At 31.3% G+C, this 22,767-nt stretch overlaps 3 protein-coding genes and 1 long non-coding RNA gene across 10 annotated transcripts in view; 1 reads left to right on the plus strand and 3 right to left on the minus strand.

The window, feature by feature from the left end:
• Positions 1–2,011: 2,011 nt before the first annotated feature.
• On the minus strand, positions 2,012–5,141 carry Past1 (putative achaete scute target 1). 3 transcript variants are annotated; one of them, XM_070309796.1, is made up of 7 exons: positions 4,757–5,141; positions 3,795–4,289; positions 3,370–3,683; positions 3,171–3,279; positions 2,744–3,062; positions 2,347–2,517; positions 2,012–2,258 (listed from the first exon to the last, which is right to left on the minus strand). In XM_070309796.1, the coding sequence occupies exons 2-7, from the start codon at positions 4,278–4,280 to the stop codon at positions 2,053–2,055; spliced, it is 1,605 nt and encodes a 534-aa protein (XP_070165897.1). In that variant the 5' UTR covers positions 4,281–4,289; positions 4,757–5,141; the 3' UTR covers positions 2,012–2,052. The 3 variants fall into 3 exon arrangements, with proteins under 3 accessions (XP_070165897.1, XP_070165898.1, XP_070165900.1); XM_070309797.1 differs by lacking the exon at positions 4,757–5,141 and adding an exon at positions 4,616–4,734; XM_070309799.1 differs by lacking the exon at positions 4,757–5,141 and having other exon boundaries at positions 3,795–4,300.
• Positions 4,775–22,767, plus strand: part of LOC138940688 (uncharacterized) — a 125,109-nt gene continuing 107,116 nt past the window's right edge. The window contains exons 1-2 of the long non-coding RNA XR_011448031.1: positions 4,775–5,044; positions 8,431–8,530. This is a non-coding gene — a long non-coding RNA (uncharacterized lncRNA). The remainder of the gene's footprint in view (positions 5,045–8,430; positions 8,531–22,767) is intronic.
• Positions 8,104–13,079, minus strand: LOC138940685 (lysosomal acid phosphatase-like). Of its 4 annotated transcripts, none has more exons than XM_070309803.1 (7): positions 12,627–13,079; positions 11,681–11,894; positions 11,193–11,288; positions 10,806–11,045; positions 10,197–10,503; positions 9,854–10,065; positions 8,104–9,141 (listed from the first exon to the last, which is right to left on the minus strand). In XM_070309803.1, exons 2-7 carry the CDS (start codon positions 11,843–11,845, stop codon positions 8,998–9,000), a joined length of 1,164 nt encoding a protein of 387 aa, XP_070165904.1. In that variant the 5' UTR covers positions 11,846–11,894; positions 12,627–13,079; the 3' UTR covers positions 8,104–8,997. The 4 variants fall into 4 exon arrangements, with proteins under 4 accessions (XP_070165904.1, XP_070165902.1, XP_070165903.1 ...); XM_070309801.1 differs by having other exon boundaries at positions 12,623–13,079; XM_070309802.1 differs by having other exon boundaries at positions 12,505–13,079.
• The window catches only part of Dh31 (diuretic hormone class 2), a 275,640-nt gene continuing 266,497 nt past the window's right edge, over positions 13,625–22,767 (minus strand). The window contains exons 3-5 of one of the 2 annotated variants that reach the window (XM_070309806.1): positions 18,315–18,406; positions 17,402–17,506; positions 13,625–16,666 (exon numbers count right to left, since the gene is read on the minus strand). In XM_070309806.1, the coding sequence (XP_070165907.1) occupies positions 16,534–16,666; positions 17,402–17,506; positions 18,315–18,406 (330 nt within the window). In that variant the 3' untranslated portion in view covers positions 13,625–16,533. The remainder of the gene's footprint in view (positions 16,667–17,401; positions 17,507–18,314; positions 18,407–22,767) is intronic. The other variant, XM_070309805.1, reaches the window with a different exon arrangement.

Below are 22,767 nucleotides of genomic sequence, written 5' to 3' on the forward strand. Positions count from 1 at the left end.
AATATTTTACATTTTACACATATATAGATATTTAAAAACTATTTGTAATTTCATGGTTTATATAAATATGTATAAAGAACTAAAATATATATATCGTATATTAAAGATATCTAAATGTATGTGCTGTGCTTTTTCTTAACTTCTCCTCTTTTTCTCGATAATTAGTACTAAAAGGATATTTGTTAAACAGAAAATTTTTATTTTGTTGCCAACAGTGATAAAAATACATAATAAAAAATACAGAAAAACTAAATACGGATTAAACAAATATATTTGTATAAATGCAAAAATGGACTGAATTAAAATTCCGCAGCCACATTCTACATGTAACGTAGAATAGATATGCATTCTTCTAAATTGTTGGCAAGTAAACTTTACTTAAATTTCATATATATATATTATTTATTCCGAAAATAGCCCTGCTTTTTGATTATTTTTATTTTACATTATTTTTTAATATAAATTTGAAGTAAATATTTGTTCGAATAGTACAAACAGTTTTTTATAATATGAAAGTATTTTCTGATATCACATAAACTCGCAGCATGCGAAGGCAGTGCTAATAGAAAAATGCAATCGAGAATTCAACAAAGTAATATTGCAGCCGTTTTTACAGTGCGCATAATTAAAGAATAACAAATATACACAATATTAAAATTCTCCTAGCTTTTTTCATAATTAATAAAATAGAAAAAAGAAAAAAGTGTTTGAATATCAAAATTTTTATAAATGGCATAATTTGTGCCAATAATAATATATAAGTTATATTTAGAAATTTCTTCATATTACCCACATGTATGATATACTTTTATTTCTAACGTCGTATTCTTTGGTCAATGTTGCAGAGAAGAGACAAATCTAATAATCTAAATAAGTCTGGTAAAATAGCACAATATGAGCAACAGATATTAACTGCAATGTAAAATTATTAAATAAATTCAAAAATTATAACTTAAAATAATTTGTCTTGTATGTATCACTTCTTATTATACATAATATAGAGTGAACAAAATTGTGTATTTTTTCACTAAAATTTTAAGTTTTAAATATGTTCTTTTGGTCAGCTTGGTTAAGAATTCTATTTCTTTCTCTCTATTTAGAATTTAAAGAATTCATTCTTGTGATTTTTTGATTGATATATGGAATAAGATAAACTTCTTTCATTGTTAAGAATAATTTTTGTCAGAGTTCAAAAATTTATTCTTTTTCTTAGAATATGCAAAGTCTACATTTTTTATCCAGTCTTTTATCTTCTTATAAATGTCCATTGTTTACTTTCTTTTTATATACAAGATATTCTAAAATATTTGACCCAATTTTAGAAACATTTTCTATTAATTCTAACTAAATAGAAAATAAGTATTTGTTTGTATACATTTCATCCAAATGAATGACTTTCAGACATTAAATTTAACTTTATTTTATCTGCAAAATGATATTTCTCTAAAGTTAGATCAGATCTGTCAGAAATATCCTGTATATTATTATTTAAAAAAAAAGAAAAAAGCTATTTGTTTTAGTATAACCAAATGCAATCTCTTATTCATTGATCGAGTGACGTTCTCTAATTCAGGACATGTAATTACAAAGTTATAAAGCACAAATACGATTCCAAGGTCAAAGTTTTGATTCAACTTAATATCTTAAATAAAAAAAAATATTCTAAGTTGTTTATATACTAATATGCCAATAAGCATGGCATACTATGTATATAGTTTTTCTCCACTTATATATATTTCGGAAAAATATTATTTGAAAGATACCGTATATATATTTTTGCAGTGTATTCAATCTTGCACAGTATTTCTCTAAAAATTGCAAGCTGTATATGTTCCCCGGCCTTGATATATTATCAGAATAATATAGTATACACATAATATGATACAGCTGGTAAAAGTATAATTTTATAGTTCTCAAACCTGTGAACCCCAATGACATCAATTAGTGCACGTTTGACAAATCGTTTTAATATCTGTGGTTTCTTGTGCCTTCAAAAAACCGCATGCGCGTATGCCATTTGTAAAATTTAATAAATTACAGCAGAAGAATATATTATGTATCGCGTTTTGATGGTGGTATTAGATGTTCTGGCAGCTCGGCCGGGAGATCATAACCTTCGAGTTTTACATTAATTAGATGCATAGCTAAGGCAAATTCATCAGAATCTAAGAATCCATCTTTATTAATGTCTGAGAGTTTCCAGATCTTTCCAAGTACGCTGTTTGGCAATTTGGACTTAACCATTTCTGATTTAGCCGCTACAGTAATAGAAAGAATTGTGCAAAAATTAAGATATATTATTTTTAAGAAGAGTAAATATGTTTGTAAAAATTTAATTAGTTTTACCTGCTCCCGTAATCTTTCCATCTTGTGGTCCAAGTGATTCAAAGATGCTATCATATTTATATCTTTCTTTATTGACAATCCATTCTGGTTCACCTGCTCCTGCATCAATTCCTTCTCCTCTTTTGTATCCAAATGGACTAACTTGATCTTCTACACCCTCAAATGCACCTCCTAAAATTAAATAAATAAAATATGAACATTTTTCAATAAGTCAAAGCAATCGCTACATATTTTCTTTATATCAACTCCTTAATAAACTATATTTATTCATTTTTTAGCAAAAATTTGGTGAGATTATTACATGGATCTCCCTGTCTTTCTTTAACATTAAAAAATTTATTTTAAAGTAGATTTTATTCAAGATAAAAAATTTTAAATATGCATTGAAAAATCATACCTTTAATAAGTGGTTCCGAAACTGTGGTGACTTCTTCATGCGGTATCATAGCCATAAGCTTTGCAATGTCTTCAGCGAGCATTTTTTCTACCACTTCTAATAACTTAAGTTTAATAGGATTAAATTTGCTAAAATCGTGATGTGCTAAACACTCTTGCATTTTCTTTAGATCTGGAAAATCACCAGGTGAAATATGGTGTTCTCTTTGTATTTGATCATAAATTTGACCCAAATTTTTTATCAGTTCTTTTTTCTTGGCATCTTTGCCAAACACGCTCGGCATATCTTTTCGTAAGGCGCTTATTATATATGCATGCACCTGTAAATTAATAACAAGAATTACAGATTTGTTTCAAATTTGCTATACTCAGTTCAAAATATGTAACTATTGATGAATCTTTTAATCTAAATTCTTTGCTTTATATACCGTTGCCAAGCGTGCTCGTTTGATTAAATCATTAAGTTTTCGTAATGCAGCATTTTTTGGAAGCGATTGCATGTCTTTGAACAGATCTTGTTCTTCATCTTCAAATAACCTAAAAGGAGATTCCTGCATATGAGAGAGACTTACAAATATAATATATAATAAATTAATATAGAAAGAAAAGACATACAAAACGATTTACCTTCTATTAACATCATATCTTAATGGCTGATCCCAAAATGAGCCTATATAAACTCTAGCTACTTCTGGAGTCTGTAGAACTTTTCCCAAAGACCACATTAATGCACCATACACCCTCATGAGTTGTTGATGATCTATCATATCAGCTTTGTTAAGAACAATTCTAATCTTATCATCATGTCCACGTAAAGCCTCAATAGATCTACGAAACTCATCTGATATATCAAGTTTATGAGCATCAAACAATAATATAATTCTATCTACACGTTCAGCAAACCATTCTAAAACACCAGTAAAGTCGTATCCTCTGTCAACCTTAAAGAAGAATATTTTATATTTAGACTTCTTCTTAGCATATTTATCAAATATTATATATCTTTTATCAAGTAAGCTATCAAAAACTAGCTATATAAAAGAAATACCTACTCGTTGTTTTTCACCAGATAATATACCAGGTGTGTCCACTATGGATATGCCTTTTAAAACAGGTGAAGCTACAGTTGAACATTGAAATCTATTCAAGAATGCATTGCCGAATTTTGAAAGTGGTCTAAATTGTTTGTTTGGATCTACAACTAAGGCATTTCCAGGAATAACACCCTCCTTCTCGTCATACATGACTGCTATAAATCGATCTGTAGTAGGCTCTGGTCCAATCCTAATACCAGGAAACTCTCTCTCCAATAAATATTTAATAAATGTAGTTTTGCCAGTTGAATATTGCCCAACTAAGAGAATCATGGGTTTTGCATCAAAATCTGGATCATCCAACTGTGGTGAATGAAAGTCATGGAATTGGTAATATTGCTCCAATGGTAATAATTTGGATTTGTATGTCCTCTTGAGACCTTCGGTGACATTTTCAAAGAGATCTTGCTTGTTATTCTCTTCACGATTTAACCAGCTAAACATGTTGGCGATCTGCAACAATCAAAATATTTTTTTATTGCTTAATAGTAACATTGTGTACAATAACAGTTTAATTAACACCTTGTAAATAGCATTGTAAAATATATTTCCTTTATTTAAAATACTGTGATAAAATTAGTACTATAGATAATTCAAAGTCAGTTATTCCAAAGTGGAATAATTTGATCTAGAAAGATTAAAGAGATCACATAAATCATAAATCAAAGTATTCCACTTTAGATTTTATCCCTGGAAAAAAAAAATTCAACCCTCGACCACACACAAGTTCTCGGTACCACCTTCTTTTCCGACATAGCACCTCCTTCCATCTACTATACCTTTCAAGACTCGGTTTTCCGAGATTCGAAACAAAATATTTAACGCGTACAATGAAGAGCGAAGTGCGAAAACGCAAAAACTGTGATGATGATGAGCGCACGGACAAGACTGTGGAAGGCCGTGGCCGAGAGAGCACCAACCTTTGTTCAGATCCGCCAGTCAAGGTTGTACGGGCGCGTTTGCTAGAGCGCGATAGAAGACCAATGCGGACTAATGGGAAAGTGCAGCGCTTAGTCAAGACGACGGCTAGACGATCCGCTGCCGACGTGACGTATGCACATCGACCGCGGAAGATCGCGTACAACGCGGACTTCCGGAGGACGTGGTGATGATGGTAGTAGGGGTGGCAGAGGAGCGCTTGACACAATCGTCGATGATGACGCAAACCGATACGTTATGTTGCGTTGCGTTGCGTGAAGCAGTTCGAGGTAATAAACTGGAAAAGAGAACGAACGCGAGGCGGATCGCACTGATAAATGGAACCGATATACTGGATCTCTGAGGCAGGCTGGCAGGCACTCCTTCCTCCTTCCTTCTTCGCTCCTTCCTCCTTCCTCGTATACCTCGTGCACAGACGCGAAGTGATGCGGTCTCACTCTCTCTCTCTCTCTCTCTCTCTCTGTGACCGACTGACAACTGACAATTGTCAAGGCGTGAATGAATGAACAAGACGGTATAATGGAACCGGATTTTTATATTATTTATATATATATAGGCCGCATTCTTATAAATATTAATTAATCATCCAATTATAACTCAAGTAAATACAGGTTAATTTGTTGAATAGAAAATAGATCATAGTAGAGATCATTGGATAGATAAAAGTAAATGAAAGCATAATTATAATAAAAATGTAGAATGGAGCTGAAAAATATTTTGGTTATTGATTTTTGCAATTTAAAGATTTATTTAATCAATCTTAATAATACGAAGTTCGAGATAACCCTCGCATAATCGCATAATCGCTTTTCCGCGATGTTGATTGGCCGACGAACGCGAGAGTTGCATGCGCGAATTCAAGTCGATTGACAAGAGATCGCGAGCGATCTCTATAACTTTAATATTTCACGTTGAATGTGTATACTTTATGGGGAAACGCTTCGTCGCTTCATCGGGAGTGAAGATGAAAGATAACAAACAGAAATAATTGCACGAGGAAAGGAAACATATAAGTTAAAAACGAGATAACATTATGTATTTAATATCACTATATTATCTTTTATATCAATTTTTTTTCTTATTTTACGTATATATATACTGTACGGACATGATTTATACACGTAGAATCGCGATAAGACAACGCGATTATACAATATATGTGCCAATAGATTTTTTCATTTCTCAATATTTACAAATTGCATTTACTATTGCCTTTTTTTTTTTTTTTGCGCGCGCGAAACATCCGTTAAAAGCTTCACGAAAGTTTTCCGTAACATTTCGGGCACTCGATATCTGTGTATGCCCTGATGTCTGAAATTAAGCACTATTGCGTTAGACGCGAAATTGCCGCTTTCGTTATATTTGAATTACTTTTCAAACCTGGGTAAGACTATCGCGGAGGCAAGTGGTGTACGAATCGCGCGATATACGTCGACGGGTAAATCGAATGGAAAAAAAATAACCTGATTCATTCGCGAAAATGTTTGTATTGTTATTGCCGTGTATCTTCAAAGCGAAGGATGGCGAAGTATGCAGAGATATATCAAGGTACAATGAATTTTTCTCTGAATAAAGGCTCAAAAGGTTAGGAGGGATTAGGATGCTGTTATAGAAAATTGCATCGAAATCTGTTAAATTCTCAAAGGAGAAGAATTAAGCAAAGAATTTCATTCCCTCTCATACTCGATTATGTGTTGATTTGAGTTTGTTCTTTTTATATATGTTACTTATGCGTATCGAATACACCTTTCGCAGCAATTCTCTTTTATAATATACATATAATCTCATGTCCAAGAAAAAATATTTTCAGAGCGCCGAATAAATAATGCTCTATCCCTCCTTCTCTTTCCTCCATTTTCGCCTGCGCCTATTGTATTAATGAACAGAGGGTTCATCTTCTTAATTATAACAATTGTCAGAGCACATTTCATATTACGAGTAAAATTGTTAAAAATAAAAAAAAAATACAAATTAATAGCAAATTAATAGATTGATATGTAAAGAAAAAAAAATTGATTAATTTTTTCTTTTAATGAAAATATGTAAAGAATATAGAATGTATACGTGTGTTTAAATCACTCCAGATTTCCTTCTATGTACTAATAGTAAGTTATGTAACTCTATAATAGTAAGGTTGTGAATGACAGTGACATAACGACACAGAGGCGTAATGTTAACAATGTGTGGCCATGTCAAAAGACAATCGATAACTATGACCTTCCCTTATATAGTGCGCTCAATTGAATCGTGAGTAAAGCGATAAATCTGCGCGGATAAAACCGCGGCATTTAAATCGTCAAGTAATGAATCATGAGAAAAGATAAGCACAAGCTGAGCTTTCTGTCCTTCTTATCTTTCTTGTTAAATAAATGATATTGCATATATAACAGTTGCCTTGATTCGCTTCGACTTAAGAAGTAAAATATATTGCGGAAATAGCAGAGAGTAAAGTAAACGAGGCAATATCGTGTGTGGGAAAAGTTATAATTAAAATTAATTACATTCTTTTCTAACTCACCCGAGAAGAGAGAGAAGATTTCGTGTTTCACAGACTGAAACATCATTGCGTAGAATATAATTAAGAAACAAAACAATTATAATAAATATTTTTATTTTCACTCTCACTTCAAATTATTTTTTATTTAGTTGCCGAAAAATTATTATTTTTATCATTTAAATCATTTCTCATAATAAATTAAAAAATGTATTTCGATTAAAATCATATGACGATAAAATATTTCTTTAAAATTATCAGAAAATAAAACACATTCATCACAGAGAGATACAATTCCTATTATCGCACTGAGCGCATTGCACTGTTTAATTACTAATTGCTTACGCACTATTAGATATAATAGACAAAACAGTTCGCGCAATAATCGCATACGATGTTACGCAATGATATGCAAAATGGCCAGTGTCAGCCGTTGCATAAGCAAACCAGGCACATCCCGGTTAAACGATTTCGTGTCCATTTATTCATCTTAACAAGCTTTGCTCGAATTACAACTGGCTCGCTAGGATACCAAGTTATACAGCAGCGTATTATACATTTGATCAGTATGTTTACATTCTCTCTAAGAAACAGAATAGTATTTATGAATATTTTTGATAAACAAGTTTTTTTCTTAAACTTATTGAAATCTAAAAAGTAAATCAAAATTTATTTGAGAATAGCGTATCCATAAGAATGAAAAAAATAAAGAATAATTTGAGCGAACAGTATTTTATATGATCAAAAAAATAATTTAAAATTGTTTTAAAGGCATATTATTTTTTTTATTGAAAAGTAGCAAATAATATAATAAAAATTTATTTTCTCAGATTTCAAATTTTTTCTACAGAATACGATTTCTCGCGTATAAAAATTTCTATCTTATATTAATGTCAATATATATGTCGCCAAAGATATTTTCTTATCATTTATCGGATATCTTGTATAAAAAGCCAACACATTCCATTTTGATAATTTTGTCTTGATGATAACGCTAATAAAGGTGTCAGAGGCGCCTTCTGTACAAAACTTTTTGTACTATTTATACTGAATATATATAAACATCTTATAAATTAATGCGCATACATATACGTTTTCAAATTACATATAAACTTATGCATGTTTAATATATGTATATTATATCATATTTTACTTTTACAGATTCATGAGCCCTTCGTCAGCACGCGTCTCTATATACAGGTAGAAAAGGGAAGTACTCAGTATTTCAGCTATTAACACATTCATTAGCAGATTAATGTTGGTAAGCACAACGAAATTTTCTATATTACTGTTATGCACACATGGTGGTTATTGCAATCTCTCTCCTCATATTTCTTTTTTATTCAAGCATCTTTTATATCCATTATATAAATCGTTATCAGTCAATGGTGATATTATATAAATGCACAAGTTATTATAATTCTTATACTAAATATCATTATTTACTGACGATTATAAAATACAATATTTAGAGAAATATTCAGTATATAATTGCTCTTATATTTGTATATATTACCTTAAACATTTAAATTTCGAAATTAAAAAAAAAATATATATATATACGATATATTATTTGCATATATCCATAAATATATTAACATTTTAAGTCTTGTATCCCATTGTATATATATATATGTAACAGGAATTTCCGCATAAAAAGGTGACTGAAAAATTGATATATATAAAGTATACGAAACAATTAATATGAAAAACATTTAGCGAAACATTTTATATTTCACATTCCGCGTCCCAATTATTCGGAATTACTTCGCGCCACACTTGCTTCAGATTCTGCAATAAACACGGACTCGTGCAATTAGGAATTTGCAAAGGATGCGGGATTTTTGTCTCCGTATTATTCAAATATAGTGCCTACGATAACAAAGAAAAAAATATATAGAATTAAAATATTGCATACATAACATATCTATTATATCTCTAAATATTAACCTTATATCATTTGTCAAATTATTGATCCATAAATTTTTTATTTGTAAAAAGAAAGAAATTTTATTTCTTTTTTATTATACTTTTTTTCAATATATTTTCTTATCATATTTCTTATTTATAAAATAACAAGTATGTAACATATTATTTTATAAATAAAAAATAGAAATAAAAATAGAAATAAAATCTCTTTTATTTCTATATTTTTTATTTATAGAATAATAATTACATACTTATTTACATAATAATTATTACGTACATTTCTTTTTGTAAATAAAAAATTTAGAGAAATATAATTTTATAAATATAAAACAAAAATTATAATTTAATTTTATGTTGCGTATGCAATGTACTTATAATTGTACGCGATGATGTTATTTAAGTTATTTCAAGAATCCCGTATGAATCTTAGTGATTATAATCGCAAATTATTGATTAATTATATTAATCATATATGATTTCTGGCAATTATACACACATAATTATTATTTAAATTTGCCGTGTAATAATGGAATATAATGAAGTTCTTATTGAGAATTTCAAACTTATGTAATGTATTCAAAACAGTTTCTGATTTTACAAAAAATCCTCATGGCTACACCATAAATTTTTACGATAACGATACGAATAACCATACCTTCACTTCCTGATCGGCACTATTATTGGCGAGATGTAGCTCGAATATGAGCGTTGCTCCGTAATCGGGTTTAAAAAGTTCGTTCGTGAATCCCATCGTTCTCAACACGTTGACGATAGTTATATCGTGGGCGGAATAAAAGTAAGATCGTTTTGGTTTGGAATCGGTTCTAGTCTCTTCCATATGAGATAAAATCTCCTTTAGCAACGGACCTGGAAATATTAAAATATATGCGGCAATACTAGAATTGTTACGGTATTTCGTAACGGTATATAATATCCTAACGATTCTGCGATGCAGTTTAAAAAGCGCATCTAGAGCGATACTAATCGTGCAAAGATACCTCCCAGAAGACGTTTTTGAATAGTGCTGCTAGTAAAGATCGCCAAACTACGAGCGGCTATTTCGCGCATCTCGTTATTGTAAAATTTTTGCGTCCATTCTGGCAGTTGCAAACCATGTTGCTCCTCGATCTCGAGAGTGTTATAAAGAAACTCGACATTGGTAATCGTGCTCATATTCTGACCAGTATGCTCCGTCAGTTCTCTGTAATATTCGGCCATTTTTGCGCCTGATCTTTTCGCCTCGTCCAAATAAGCCTGTCTTAATGCTCTCTCTAACCTGGGACATGATGCCTTCACCACTATTAACTGTAATATCATTGTCTCGACAAATAAGCCTCCTTATAGATCTGCATATTTTAACGAGTAATTCTTATAATATATTTAAATTTTTATGTGAAAAAATATTTATTTTCCAAATTGAAAAAAAGAAAAAATATATTTTTTGCTAACATATAGGCTTTTAAGTTACTCAATTTTAAGTCACTATAAAAAAAAAAAAAAAAAAAAAAAAACACCACTTACGATAATGTTGCGGAGAGCTTCTCGGTCTAAGATCTCGAGTTTTCTAGCTTACACATTAAAAAAGAATTCCATCCTTTCGTTTATACCTTGTCCAAATTTCGTGGTATCGAATGTACAGGAACAGGAGTCCATGTCAATCCGGGCAAAAACATATCCTCGGGACTTGGTGCGAACAAACTGGCGAGCAATGCCTGCGCCGACATAACGCATCGATCCGCGTAGCTGCTACGCACCAGCGTGGTTGCGCTTTTGAATTTATTACCGATTATAGTGCCGTATTCTTGGCGGATCCACTGACCTACGTCATACAGTTGAAGCATTCCTCTCTGAAAGCGAATTTTAACATTGATTATGTACCATATCTTACTCGCGCTCGATTGCATCGTCTTATATCCGTTACATATTGTGATATATATTATCTATTATTATTATATACGTCTCGATTTAACGGTATTCATGTATCTCGCTCCAACCTTGGTCAGGGCGCCCCAGCCATTGGGCCAAGAGTAATTTATATAAGGATCCTTAGGGTAGGTCTCTGTAGGAGTTCTGTCGCCGTGACGAAACAACTGTGAAAAAATCAAGAATTTCTGTATATTAGAAAAAAATTATTTAAAAAATTGCAAGATAATTGCATTATTGATCGATTATTGAATATTTGACTACGTATGAAATTTTTAAACAAAATTCGTTCAAATGCTATTTAGTAGAAATGATATTTTATATATATATATATATATATATATATATATATATATTATAGATTTAATTTTATATATATTAATAAATATTATACATTTTCGTCATATACATTTATGGTACTTAAATAATATTCGTTAATTAAATATTTCTATATCTACCACAACCTCAATTTTATTAAATTTAATATTATAAAATTAAATTAACATTGCGCGCGAGAGCGGGATAATGAGATAACAATTGTTACAAACAAGTCACTTACAAACACCACTTGCTGCAACGTGTCATGTTTAGTAGTCGGAGATGCAAACGCCGTGTACGCTAATAGCATCCAACCAATAAAGGTCCCGAGTACAACTACGCTCACGCAAACACCAAGCTTTCTGGAGCGACAATTACCCATCGAGGTTCCTCTTACCCGATCCATTTGAACCAATTACACGTTTTCCCGTGGTAATCCTTCTTCGATCAGAAGGCTAGATCGTAAACGAGTTCATTAGCAGCTAATATTATAATGAGTCCGAGCAATACGATCATCATTTGCTACGATCGAGTACGAAAAAGAACTGTCCTTCGTATAAAATAAGTTTAATATATATATGTGTGTGTGTTAGGAGAGTTAATATTTTGCGTGATAGAAATTCGATTGCACTAATTATGTTGATTTATTATCTCAACGTAAACATTTTTATTTCAGCGAAATAAGATTCTAGATTCGAATGATAACATCAATTTAAAAAACAATAAGAAATATATATATATATATTTTTTTTTAAATTACTAAATTTTGATATCTCTAAGCTTTAATGAATGTAGATCTGAATTAAACGAAAACTAATTGAGATCAAAATTAAATAAAGTCTTCATTGCAAACTTTGTTAAAAAACTTCTTTTCGATATATCATGTTAGAAACGCTGATAAAAAAAAGTCAGCTCTAACATTTAATTCAAGGCTAGAAATATCAACTTTCTTTATATTTGCCCAAAAAATTATGGTTAATCTTGGCTTCTTAAATAATTGACGTTTGATTAACATCGGTTCTTTATATCTATACAGTGTATATCTATGAAAGATTAAAGACTTACTTTTCAATCAAACAGATAACGGATACGTAAACGGGCGTCATGATTATTGGTAACATATTGCGCAATAGAAAAATGTTTCTTTTCAAGAGTCGTATGATAATGGTTTATCTTTGTTTACCTACGATGTAGAATCTCGTTTGACTGTATTTAATTAATCCACCATGTATGATACGGCACTGCGACTGTTTGGAGTACGTCGCTTCGAGCGGTATCGTCGTCGCGTGAAGAATATGGAACAGAAAGAGATACGAGATGCGTGACGTGCGTATGTACACGTCATGCAGAATTGTATGGATCGCGGCACGCTTCGTGATACGCAATCCAAAATGTATGACAGTCGGTCAAGATCGCGATCGCGTTTCCGATAATATATTCTAATATAATGACGATTTGAGGGAAAAACCTCGCGCGGATAAGAACTGCGTTCCGTTCCTCTTGGCAGCACGCATGCTGCAAGATGCACACAAGACTGAAAGATCGACTGTGAATCGCTGTGAATGTCAACAGCTATCGGATGTGTTTGTGTCTGTCTCTGTTGCGCGCGTATCACACTTACGTAAATACCACGGTATAAATGTACATCTGTCTTTCCAATGTGTTATACGAGTATCTTGTATTCGATGACCGTGTGGACATCTTTGGTCTGTCGATGAGTTTAATCAAGTGATATTATAATGATTTTAATGGCATTAATTTTTCGCGATGACGGATAAATTTAATACTTATTGATAGCTTTACGAACGGCATGCAAATAAATAATCGCATATGAAATAATTTTTCAAATATGCTAAAACATGCAAAATTGTTATTCTTTATAAGTACAATGAATATTATTATAAATATATACGTTTATAATAATATATAAATTTTTTATATATATTATTTTTGATAGAATACCATATATGCCCTTCTTTCAACATTTATACATTCTGCCGAAGCTGCTCCAAAAATTTTCAATTAATAGTTTTAAATCAGACACTTGATTGTCGATTATTGACACTGACTACGTTGAAAGATTGTTGTGTCACGTAATTTATTAAAGAGACGCGTGGAAATACTCGTGTTTTCTATCCTAAATAAATTCAGTGATAAGTAGAGGGCGGGTCGTATTTAGCTATTAAATATTCGAAAAGAATATGAGCGTGTCATCGGAATAAATAATGTGCGCGTATAGCTGGATTAAAGTAGGTGACTTTTATTTACTAGAGGCTCAATAAATCTCTTTATAATACACAGAAATGACGCAGATCGATTTCACGCGCTTCGTTCTGGTGTCGGTGATAACCAAATTAGATTTTGCGATTAAGAGAACGAATCGCTTCGTTCACAGATACACATTTATTTCTAGAATACTAGATAATTTATCTATAAAACGAAATTCGCGTACATTGATCGGGCATACGATTGTTAAGGATTTGGAGCAACAGGGTGTTAAGTCACGCGATGCCAAATGACAGAAATATTATTTATTACAATAACATTACGATTTGCTTCTAACTATTAAATTATTTGTTAGTTAATATTATTTTACAGATTATATAAGAACGTATATTAATATTTTGTGAATAAAAAAATAATTGAGTTAAGCTTCGGTGTGATTATTATAAGTATATCTATATCAAACATATCGCATTTATAGCATTCTATGTTTAAGATAAACGTGAGAAACGCATTTCTGTACATTCTGCAAAGAAATATGATCTATAAGAGAATCTTGTATGATGTACGAGTGATTCAGCAAGTCGTTGCTCCAAGTCTTTCAATTATATGACGTGTTATTATCGAGCGTGATTAACAGAATTGTTATCGACATTCAGTGTGCGCTTTGGTTACCACCTGTTGACAGGAGTGCACAACTCAAATGTCAAAGGAGGAATCAGGTCTAGTTCAAATCAAAATTAATTGAGTCGCGCATTAAATTTTGCTCTATCAAATGTATTTTTTTTTTAGATCTAAATAAATTATTCCTAATATTTGTGATTGCAAAATCTGCTATCTATTAATGAATAATTAAAAGATATTTGCGCCGCAAATTAAAGTAGAATTATTATTTTTTCGAAAAATTGATTAATCGGATTAAATTGCAAAAGTCATAAATAACATTTCACTTTTACTTTTTATTGCCATATATCTCTGTAATATAATATTTTTTGTAATATAATGCGCGAAAATAATACGCGCTAGAATATTAAAGACAAATATTTCATCGTCAAATATTTTTGCCCTATTATATATATATTTTTTTTTTAATTTTTGAATAATTTGAACATGTTTTGAACACTCCTGATCTACGGACTAAATCTAAGATAGTTTATAACACGGAAAAGGACACGAGATTTTACTATTTCTACATCGTATTTTTATAAGATTTCGTTTTATGCGAGCGCGGTGTGCATCCAGTGCACATTACATATTACATAGGCGTTTATTATAGATAGATGTTGGAGCTAATAAAATAAAATGACCTAACAATAAATATAATAAGTACGGTTCTCAAATTGTTCCGCTCGACACGCCACGAGAGTCGTAAAAATCATATAAAATAAAAAAATGCTATCATTCAAAGTTCACTACGATGCTCTTTACTTACATCGTTCTGATCATAAACTCTGAAATCGCCGTTTCATCGATGAGGAATTCGCGCATCATGCAAAATATTTACGTTTCGTTGGCGCAAACGAAATTTGAGAACGCCCAGTCTAACAAACGCAACATCCATTACAATTATTATAATTTAAATACAACAATTTTTTTTTTTTTTTTACAAGAGTCACTTAGATATTGGGAAAGAAAGAAGAATGAAAGGAGGAAAAGATTTAAGCGATCATGTAATACGATATGAAAGTATAACGAAGCGAGCGTACGAAGCGCGGGAGAAAAATTATTCCACGCGCGTTAAGGATTAAGGAAAAACTCTCTTTAGCAGAGTTCGTTCCAGAAAACGTAGGACGAACTCGTCGTAGCACATGATTTCAATTGCAGATAGTAATGACACCAGGATAAATTCAGCCCGGAAATGGAGCGTCATCGATTCGTGGATACGAAGGAGCCTTGCTGTTGGATCAGCAAAATACTATGTCTATTCGCTTCATTTATCTTACGTCACGATTGCTAATTCGTACACGATTCACGCGTAACAAATAAATGTAGCGGAAAAGGAGGAAAACGCAATAATGATAGAAGGTGATGCTTTTAAGATGCTTTTCAATTTTTGCTCGTTTCTTAAAATGGAAGACAAATTTTAATTTTAAAAATCATCTAATCTTTATATTTTTTCATAAAATTATCGTGAAATCTCTTAATATTAATGCACAAATTCGTGCGCGAATAAATTATTTTGGATTATTTAAATTAGAATCTGTAAAATTATTTAAAAGTTATTTTTATTAATTAATCTTTAATCCAAGATAAGATTATATTTTGGATTTATATAAATATAAATAATCTTTTTGATATGCGTATCCATTATATAATTTGACAAATGTATGGATACTCTTTTTACTTCACATTAATTTTAAATAAAAGCATGCCTATCGAGCAACATTATTGCGAATATCTCCTCTACAAAAAGAATATAAAATAGAATAATTCTCTATTTAACAATGCAGCAGACACGAACGGCCAGTGGTGCAACTAGATGGAAGAATGTACAAAGTTTTAGATGTAAAGATTAAAGAGAGATGAGGAATTGATCAAATTTGTCAATATCGATTGTTAATTTACTATTATTATAATTTTCGACTCGTAATGAACTTATATTATTTACGCTCTAAAGAGATGGACACGCTTATATATTTATGCGCATTCTATTAAGGTTTTAGGGAAAGAGCAGGAATAATTAATATAGAGGGGAGATTTAAATGCGTGCTTATTCACACACAGTCACGCCACTGGCAACGACGATTTCGGGATCGATGGCGGTTCAAGCTCGAGATAGAGACAAAGTAGAAGGATCGAGTCAAATGTGACATTATTACGGATAGTTGTTACGGATAATAATTTCTCGGCATCAGCGATCGTGTCTGCGATCTACGCCTGTTCCGAGCGACGCCTCCGTCCGGGACCGCCGGCATAATTCGCCGCCGCAAGTCCCATCAAATGTTTCGCCGCTTGAGAACCGCTAAAGCCACGACTAAGACCCAGATCCAATCCTCGTTTGCTGCTGCGAACGTACAATTCGATACTTACTACTGTTTGAATTCCATCATTTTAGAAAGGACTTTGCTTCGAAATATGTTTACGCTTCTCGAGAAATGTAAAAGACACATAGTAAAATTAATATAAATGTTATTTGTCATCCCCTGTTATTTCTCTTATATCAATGAGGAAAAATCTTTTCCATACAAATACGTTTCGATGTAAAAAAGACATACATATGATGAAAATACATTATTGACATTTTTTAAAAATAAAGCCCTTTCTAAAATAAATTATTTCTTTATAATTGATGGAATTAATGTATCATAAAAAGCATATTTAAAAAGCAAATGTATTATAAAAAGCAAATATAAAAATTGCCATAAAAATGACAATACGAAAGATATCAAAGAAAAAAACAATCTTCTAAATATAAAACATTGATGTCAAGCATTTAATGATTAGGCTTTAAGATTTTTTACAAAAATAATTTCTATCAAAATTTAAATCGAGGCTCTCATTGTAGAATATTTCTTCAATAATTTTTTTTTTTTTTTTTTTTTTACCGATTAATATCCCAATCATAAATAAAAGTGACAAATGCAACATATATATAGATATATAATTAAAAATTTTACATAAATCTATTCCATATATATATATATATCTGTAAATATATATTCTATGCTAGGTATACACAACACATATAAAATAGATTATGTATTCTAACATTTAAGATCGTTGCAACATGTTATCTTACTTTTCCATTTCGGGGCGGTTCATAACGGTGCGACTTAGACGAGAGAGTATCTCTAGAAACTCGTCTCGATCTATGTCATCCTGCTGATCCCAGTAACTTTCATGGCTGCATGCGTAAAATTGGATCGGTCGATTAACTTCGATCGCGAAAAACACGTGACACATGACAGACTTAGCATTACACGACATAAAAACGTACGAAGAATATAATTTATATATAATTTGCCGGATACTTAAAGCTAAAATGCGATGTTATAAAATACGCAAGAGAAAGCTTCGGAAATTATAAATTAAATAGTAAGAAGATAGCCGACTAATATAATATAGAATGGGTATTAATAGATACGCCTACGCGGAATTCAAAATTATATCCATCGTGATTGTATGAAACATCTCATTCGGCAAGTAACTTTCAGTTACCGAGATTCCTTTCTATGGGCTAGTGTGTCGTCAAACAGAACTGGGTTAAACTGTTCGAAACGGACTTCTATTCTTGTTCAATATATATTCGTTTAATTGTAACTACGCGCTCGGAGCAATCGCGCGATTTGCATTTTTTGATATTCTATGAATATATTTAAAAATTATTTTTACGTATCGCGACCTTTTGTATTAAGCGAAAAAGGTTGCGATAATTAAACTTGTCGTGTAGCTAAAAATTTTACTGTGAGTTTTACTTTTTTTTTTTTATTAATAACTAAATTAAATCAATTTTCTTGTATGATAGAAAATTTTTCTTTTTAAAAAAAATTTGAAAAAGAAATAGAGGAAAATCTGTCGCGGACAGATACATAGATTCTGATATCTATATGGTTTCATTTATCTTTACTTTGATAGTACTTAATAGTATGTCCCTCTCTCGAGCTTCTTCTTATTTTTTAATTTTTGCTAAGAAAATGGGATTTATTTTTTACCTGTGCGGTATTGCATCGACTGTGAGACTCGAAACCGCGACGACCATTACAAACGCCAGTAGTGTGCACAAGGCGGTCATCTTAGGTTGCATCTAAAATAAATTAATCATACACATACTTGTAATTTTAAAAATTAATTTTATATTTATAAAGATTGCGTGTCACAATATCTCTTGTAATTAGAAGCTTGAACGATGAATAAATATGGAATAATAGCAATGCTAATACTATATATGCGATTTTCTATAAAGTAATCTAGGTATAATCTAGGTATATAATCTAGATATTCAGGATTATAGCTTATATTTATACAGGATTATAATTTATATTTATATATACATATATGAACGCTATTCATATTTCTTATTTGATTTAACATTAAATATTTAATATTAAATACACTTCCCATATTAAACTAATAGAACTCAAACGTATTTAGCGTTTAATACGGTGCTAAATAAGATGTGAATGTAGATCAATATATTTATATGTATTTTCCGTACAATAATTTCGCAATATATTCATTATTCTATTAGGCCACTATTTCTTGTATCGTTTAATGGACATTTATGTGCCACTATTTCAACGTATATATATGCTTCATCGTACATACGCTCGTGGATTAAAGAGCAGTAAACCCCAGGAGAGAAATGTTCTTGATTATACGAGCAATTTACTATCACCTCACATATTCTAGCAACTTGAGTGCTAGCAAGATTGAGTGCCAAATAGCTGTCTCGAAGTACTCGCTTAGGGCAAGCATTTCATCTTCACCGTGAGATTCTAATTTGACAGAACAAAATTCTCAATCTCAAGTAAATTTTCAACTTTAGTTTACGTGTACGCAACGGTAATTGCAAATATTACGTTGTTTGTGATAACTTGCGAGAGGCAGCAAGTAAAAAGATAGGTAGCACATAAGTAAAATAGTGACTTGAAAAATACGCATTTAAAGCTTTTATTCGAGAGAACTGCAGTTCCATTAAGAGAACTGTAGTTGTTTTCAAATATTTTGTATGATATTTTTATGATGTGCGTGAAACAGTGTTTTTACCAAGGCTTTTTCCCAGTCATTTCGAAATAGTCGTTTTATAATCATAAATAATATGTAACATATGCTTCATATTGATCCTAGATCCCTTCCATAAACCATAAGGACTGTCGTAATAGAAACAGTGTCTATCTATAAGCTTGAAGTTAATTCAATCATATGTTTTCGAAATCAAATTTCTAGATTTGAATTGCCGAATTTTTATCCCGCCGCTATAAGAAAACGCGGTTAAATTCTTCATCGTTTACTTAGCTACATTTTAATCTAACAACGCGGGTATTGTTGCCGAAACTATTGCTCTTACCGAGCATCCTCCAAGACGCAGAAAGTTGGCCGTTAAATGATATGCTAAATAAAACGAAGGGGGTGAGATCGTGGGGCTAGTTGAAGACGTGAAAGATGAAACAATGGCTCCTCTCTGATATATATGGAGAAAAGTTGGCACGTTCTCGGCTAACAAACTATTCAACTCGCAACCCACGAAGAACATCCTGCCATCATTTGACGACACTAATGTACAAGCAGAATCATTTTACAGTCAAACAGCGCGTTCAAGTGACAGTGATACCAGCAATCGATTTGAAATTGTTGCATGGATCCTAAATAGAGCAACTAGCAGTTCTGTCAAATATCTAATAATATTTATAATAATTTTTTGCATTATTCTATTAAAACAATATGTAACAAAGAGCAAAAAAAAGAGAATAGATAATTAATTTATTTTGCAAAGTTATAAATAATCTTCACAAATAGCGTTTAATTTCGTGCAATTCGTAATCTCTAAATATATCTCTAAATGAAACGGTGTTTAAATATTATATAATTAAATTTTATTTTATCTTTTTGTTATTTTTATCTGCATTTCGCTTATTTTATCCTTTCTTGTTGATGTTTCTTCAATTAGTATTTTATTGCAGTATAATCACAACTCGCTTTGAACCGATATGCTCCGTAGTATGGATGGATAATTGGATCCAGCTTTCGAAATAATTGACCGGACCGTTATTTCATATATGTGTATTTATTTTCATCCGTGAATGAGACGACACGTTTATGGCTCAGTATTATGGAATTTCTGTTCCCTTTTGATCATATCAATCGAAATTATTACATTATACGTAATTAATGCAAGAATAGTTTCACACCGTTTTATTATTTTGTGCGAGATGTTTGTTAAAAAAATTGATAAAGAAGAAATTTTTATATTTTTGTTGAATCTGAATTTCTTGCACTTCTCTTGTTGAGATCTCTCTTATTTTCTGTCTTTGCGCTATTGTAGACAAAATCAATCTAAATAAATTATACGGTATATTTCTCTATTTGCACAATATACGGATCATTTTCATGCATTTTAATTTTATAAAAATAATAGTGAGTGTAAAAAGAAAATAAGTATTTACCCTATACAGAGTTAACGTTCCAAAAGAATGTTTAAAATTCGCATTTAATTTACTTCAGTAGCCATTAATGCGAATTAGACGACTCTGGCGCCGTCGTCTTCACTTTACTGTGTTCGAGAGAAGTCGTGAACTATAAATCTCCGTAATTTCGTCGTATTTATCGTCTCCGGTTTACTTAGGCGTAATCGCGCGCTGAACGATGAGACGGGTGGGATAAATCAAATCATATTTAAAAAAAAAAACTAGGTGGCAACGTAAGGGCACGCTAAGTATAGCGCGCGCAGTTAATATCGTTAACGTCCGATAAAAATTTATTTCCCTAGAAAACACATTGCCGATAATTGTGCCCGGTAGTGCCTTGGCAAATCTAATAACGCGATAATCGAGTTTCGATCCGGAAACTGTAGTCGTGTTGTGTCGATCTTTCAACCTTGAGATCTCGGCCGTTTTCTTGTTTCCGTTCGCGTTAAGAAGCTTTTATCTTCTATGGAATATAGTACTAAGCAGTATCTGCAGTCTGGCAAAAAATATTTCCTTACCATTAAGAGGCGCGCATTAATCTTACAATATTATAAAATTTACACACGTGTTTCTCTTGATCAACTTAAAATTAAACTCTTCTTAAAAAAAAATTCAAAATCTGACAGTATTCTTTTCGCATTTCCCTTTAATTTTCTTATTAATTTCTTTCTATTTATATAATAATAATATTCAGTATTATTACATCGATAGTCTTACTATGACATAAAAGATAAAAAATATTATCTTTGAAATAAAAAAAAAGTAGTAATAAAGGAAAAGAAAGAATTGCGTAAATGTGATATTGTATCTGCGCGATTAACTGTTAATTATATCGTGATTTATTAATTTCATTTCTCAATTTGTTGTTTCATGTTAATTTTATTATTAAACGTTTGTTTTTGTTTTTTTTTAGCCAAAACGTACCATGATAACGCAATTGCATTTTATATAAATTATTTTTTTCACTCTGTATTAATATTATTCTACTACTTTCTACATCGATTGAATCATGCTGTCGCGACTATTGGTTTTCGAACAATGTCGGTGATAGTTAATCGCGATAATAGTCTCTATTTTTGTGTGCGTGATACTGTGCGAATGCTAATCCTACAAAATTTATGTATCCAGGCTGATAAGAGCCACGCATGGGCAAATTCGAATGATCGCTGATCGCATATCGCGAACGCTACTCCGTGCGATATTTATGGAATCCCAAGCGATAAGAGAACAATTTTAGCCCAACATGTGGATGTTGAAGCGTTGCATTAGTTATTTTGAGATTCCTTATTGCGTGGAATTAATTTTATCATAAATCAAATAAGATCTACAGATATCATATACACTCTTGCCAAATATTTGCCCAAAAATTTCACAATTATATTTATCATACCTTTTTATATTATTTATTTAATTTTATTGCGATAATTCAGTCTAGTTTAAAATTAAATTATATAAAAGTCGCATCGCACCAATTATTTCGAGACGAAAACTTTTCCGCCGATGTGCGTCAGTCGCGTCTTTTTCATATGAAATGTTTCCATACGCGCGATAAAGCGACAACTAATACAACCGAGTCGATTCCGCAATATATTGTTTGCTGTTGCAACTTCACCGTCATTGTAGATACATTTATATGCATTCCATAGTATTATCACGGTGCTATGTCACATGTATAACGGATATATTGTACTCATTATATGTATAAGAATACGTAAATAAAATGTAAATACGATTTGCTAAACAATAGCGTGACGCGCAATATCCATCTTTGACAGCGGATATGGTTAATCTCGCAAAAATTGAATTGTAAGAGCATTTACACGAGACAATATGATGAGGAGAGATTGCATTGTTTGAAAAATCCGTGTCAATTGGAACTCATCCCTCGACGTAAATATAGTCTTATATATAACATGTCTATGAATAATTGCTCTTTTTTGATTACATAAAGCGATGTTATTTTATTATGTAAAACAATGTT

This window comes from Polyergus mexicanus, unplaced genomic scaffold (genome assembly GCF_030449975.1).
Source record: "Polyergus mexicanus isolate NDT 795.1 unplaced genomic scaffold, iyPolMexi1.0 SCAF_17, whole genome shotgun sequence".
NCBI lineage: Eukaryota > Metazoa > Arthropoda > Insecta > Hymenoptera > Formicidae > Polyergus > Polyergus mexicanus.

Coding starts and splice junctions, on each gene's coding strand:
- Past1 (XM_070309796.1), bottom strand. CDS start 4,280: ATGTTTAGCTGGTTAAATCGTGAAGAGAATAACAAGCAAGATCTCTTT. Junction 3,684..3,794: donor TATCTGGTGAAAAACAACGA/GTAGGTATTTCT, acceptor TTCTTCTTTAAG/GTTGACAGAGGATACGACTT. Junction 2,518..2,743: donor TTCGGAACCACTTATTAAAG/GTATGATTTTTC, acceptor ATTTAATTTTAG/GAGGTGCATTTGAGGGTGTA.
- LOC138940685 (XM_070309803.1), bottom strand. CDS start 11,845: ATGGATCGGGTAAGAGGAACCTCGATGGGTAATTGTCGCTCCAGAAAG. Junction 10,504..10,805: donor TACCACGAAATTTGGACAAG/GTATAAACGAAA, acceptor ATGATATTACAG/TTAATAGTGGTGAAGGCATC. Junction 10,066..10,196: donor TCAAAAACGTCTTCTGGGAG/GTATCTTTGCAC, acceptor TAATATTTCCAG/GTCCGTTGCTAAAGGAGATT.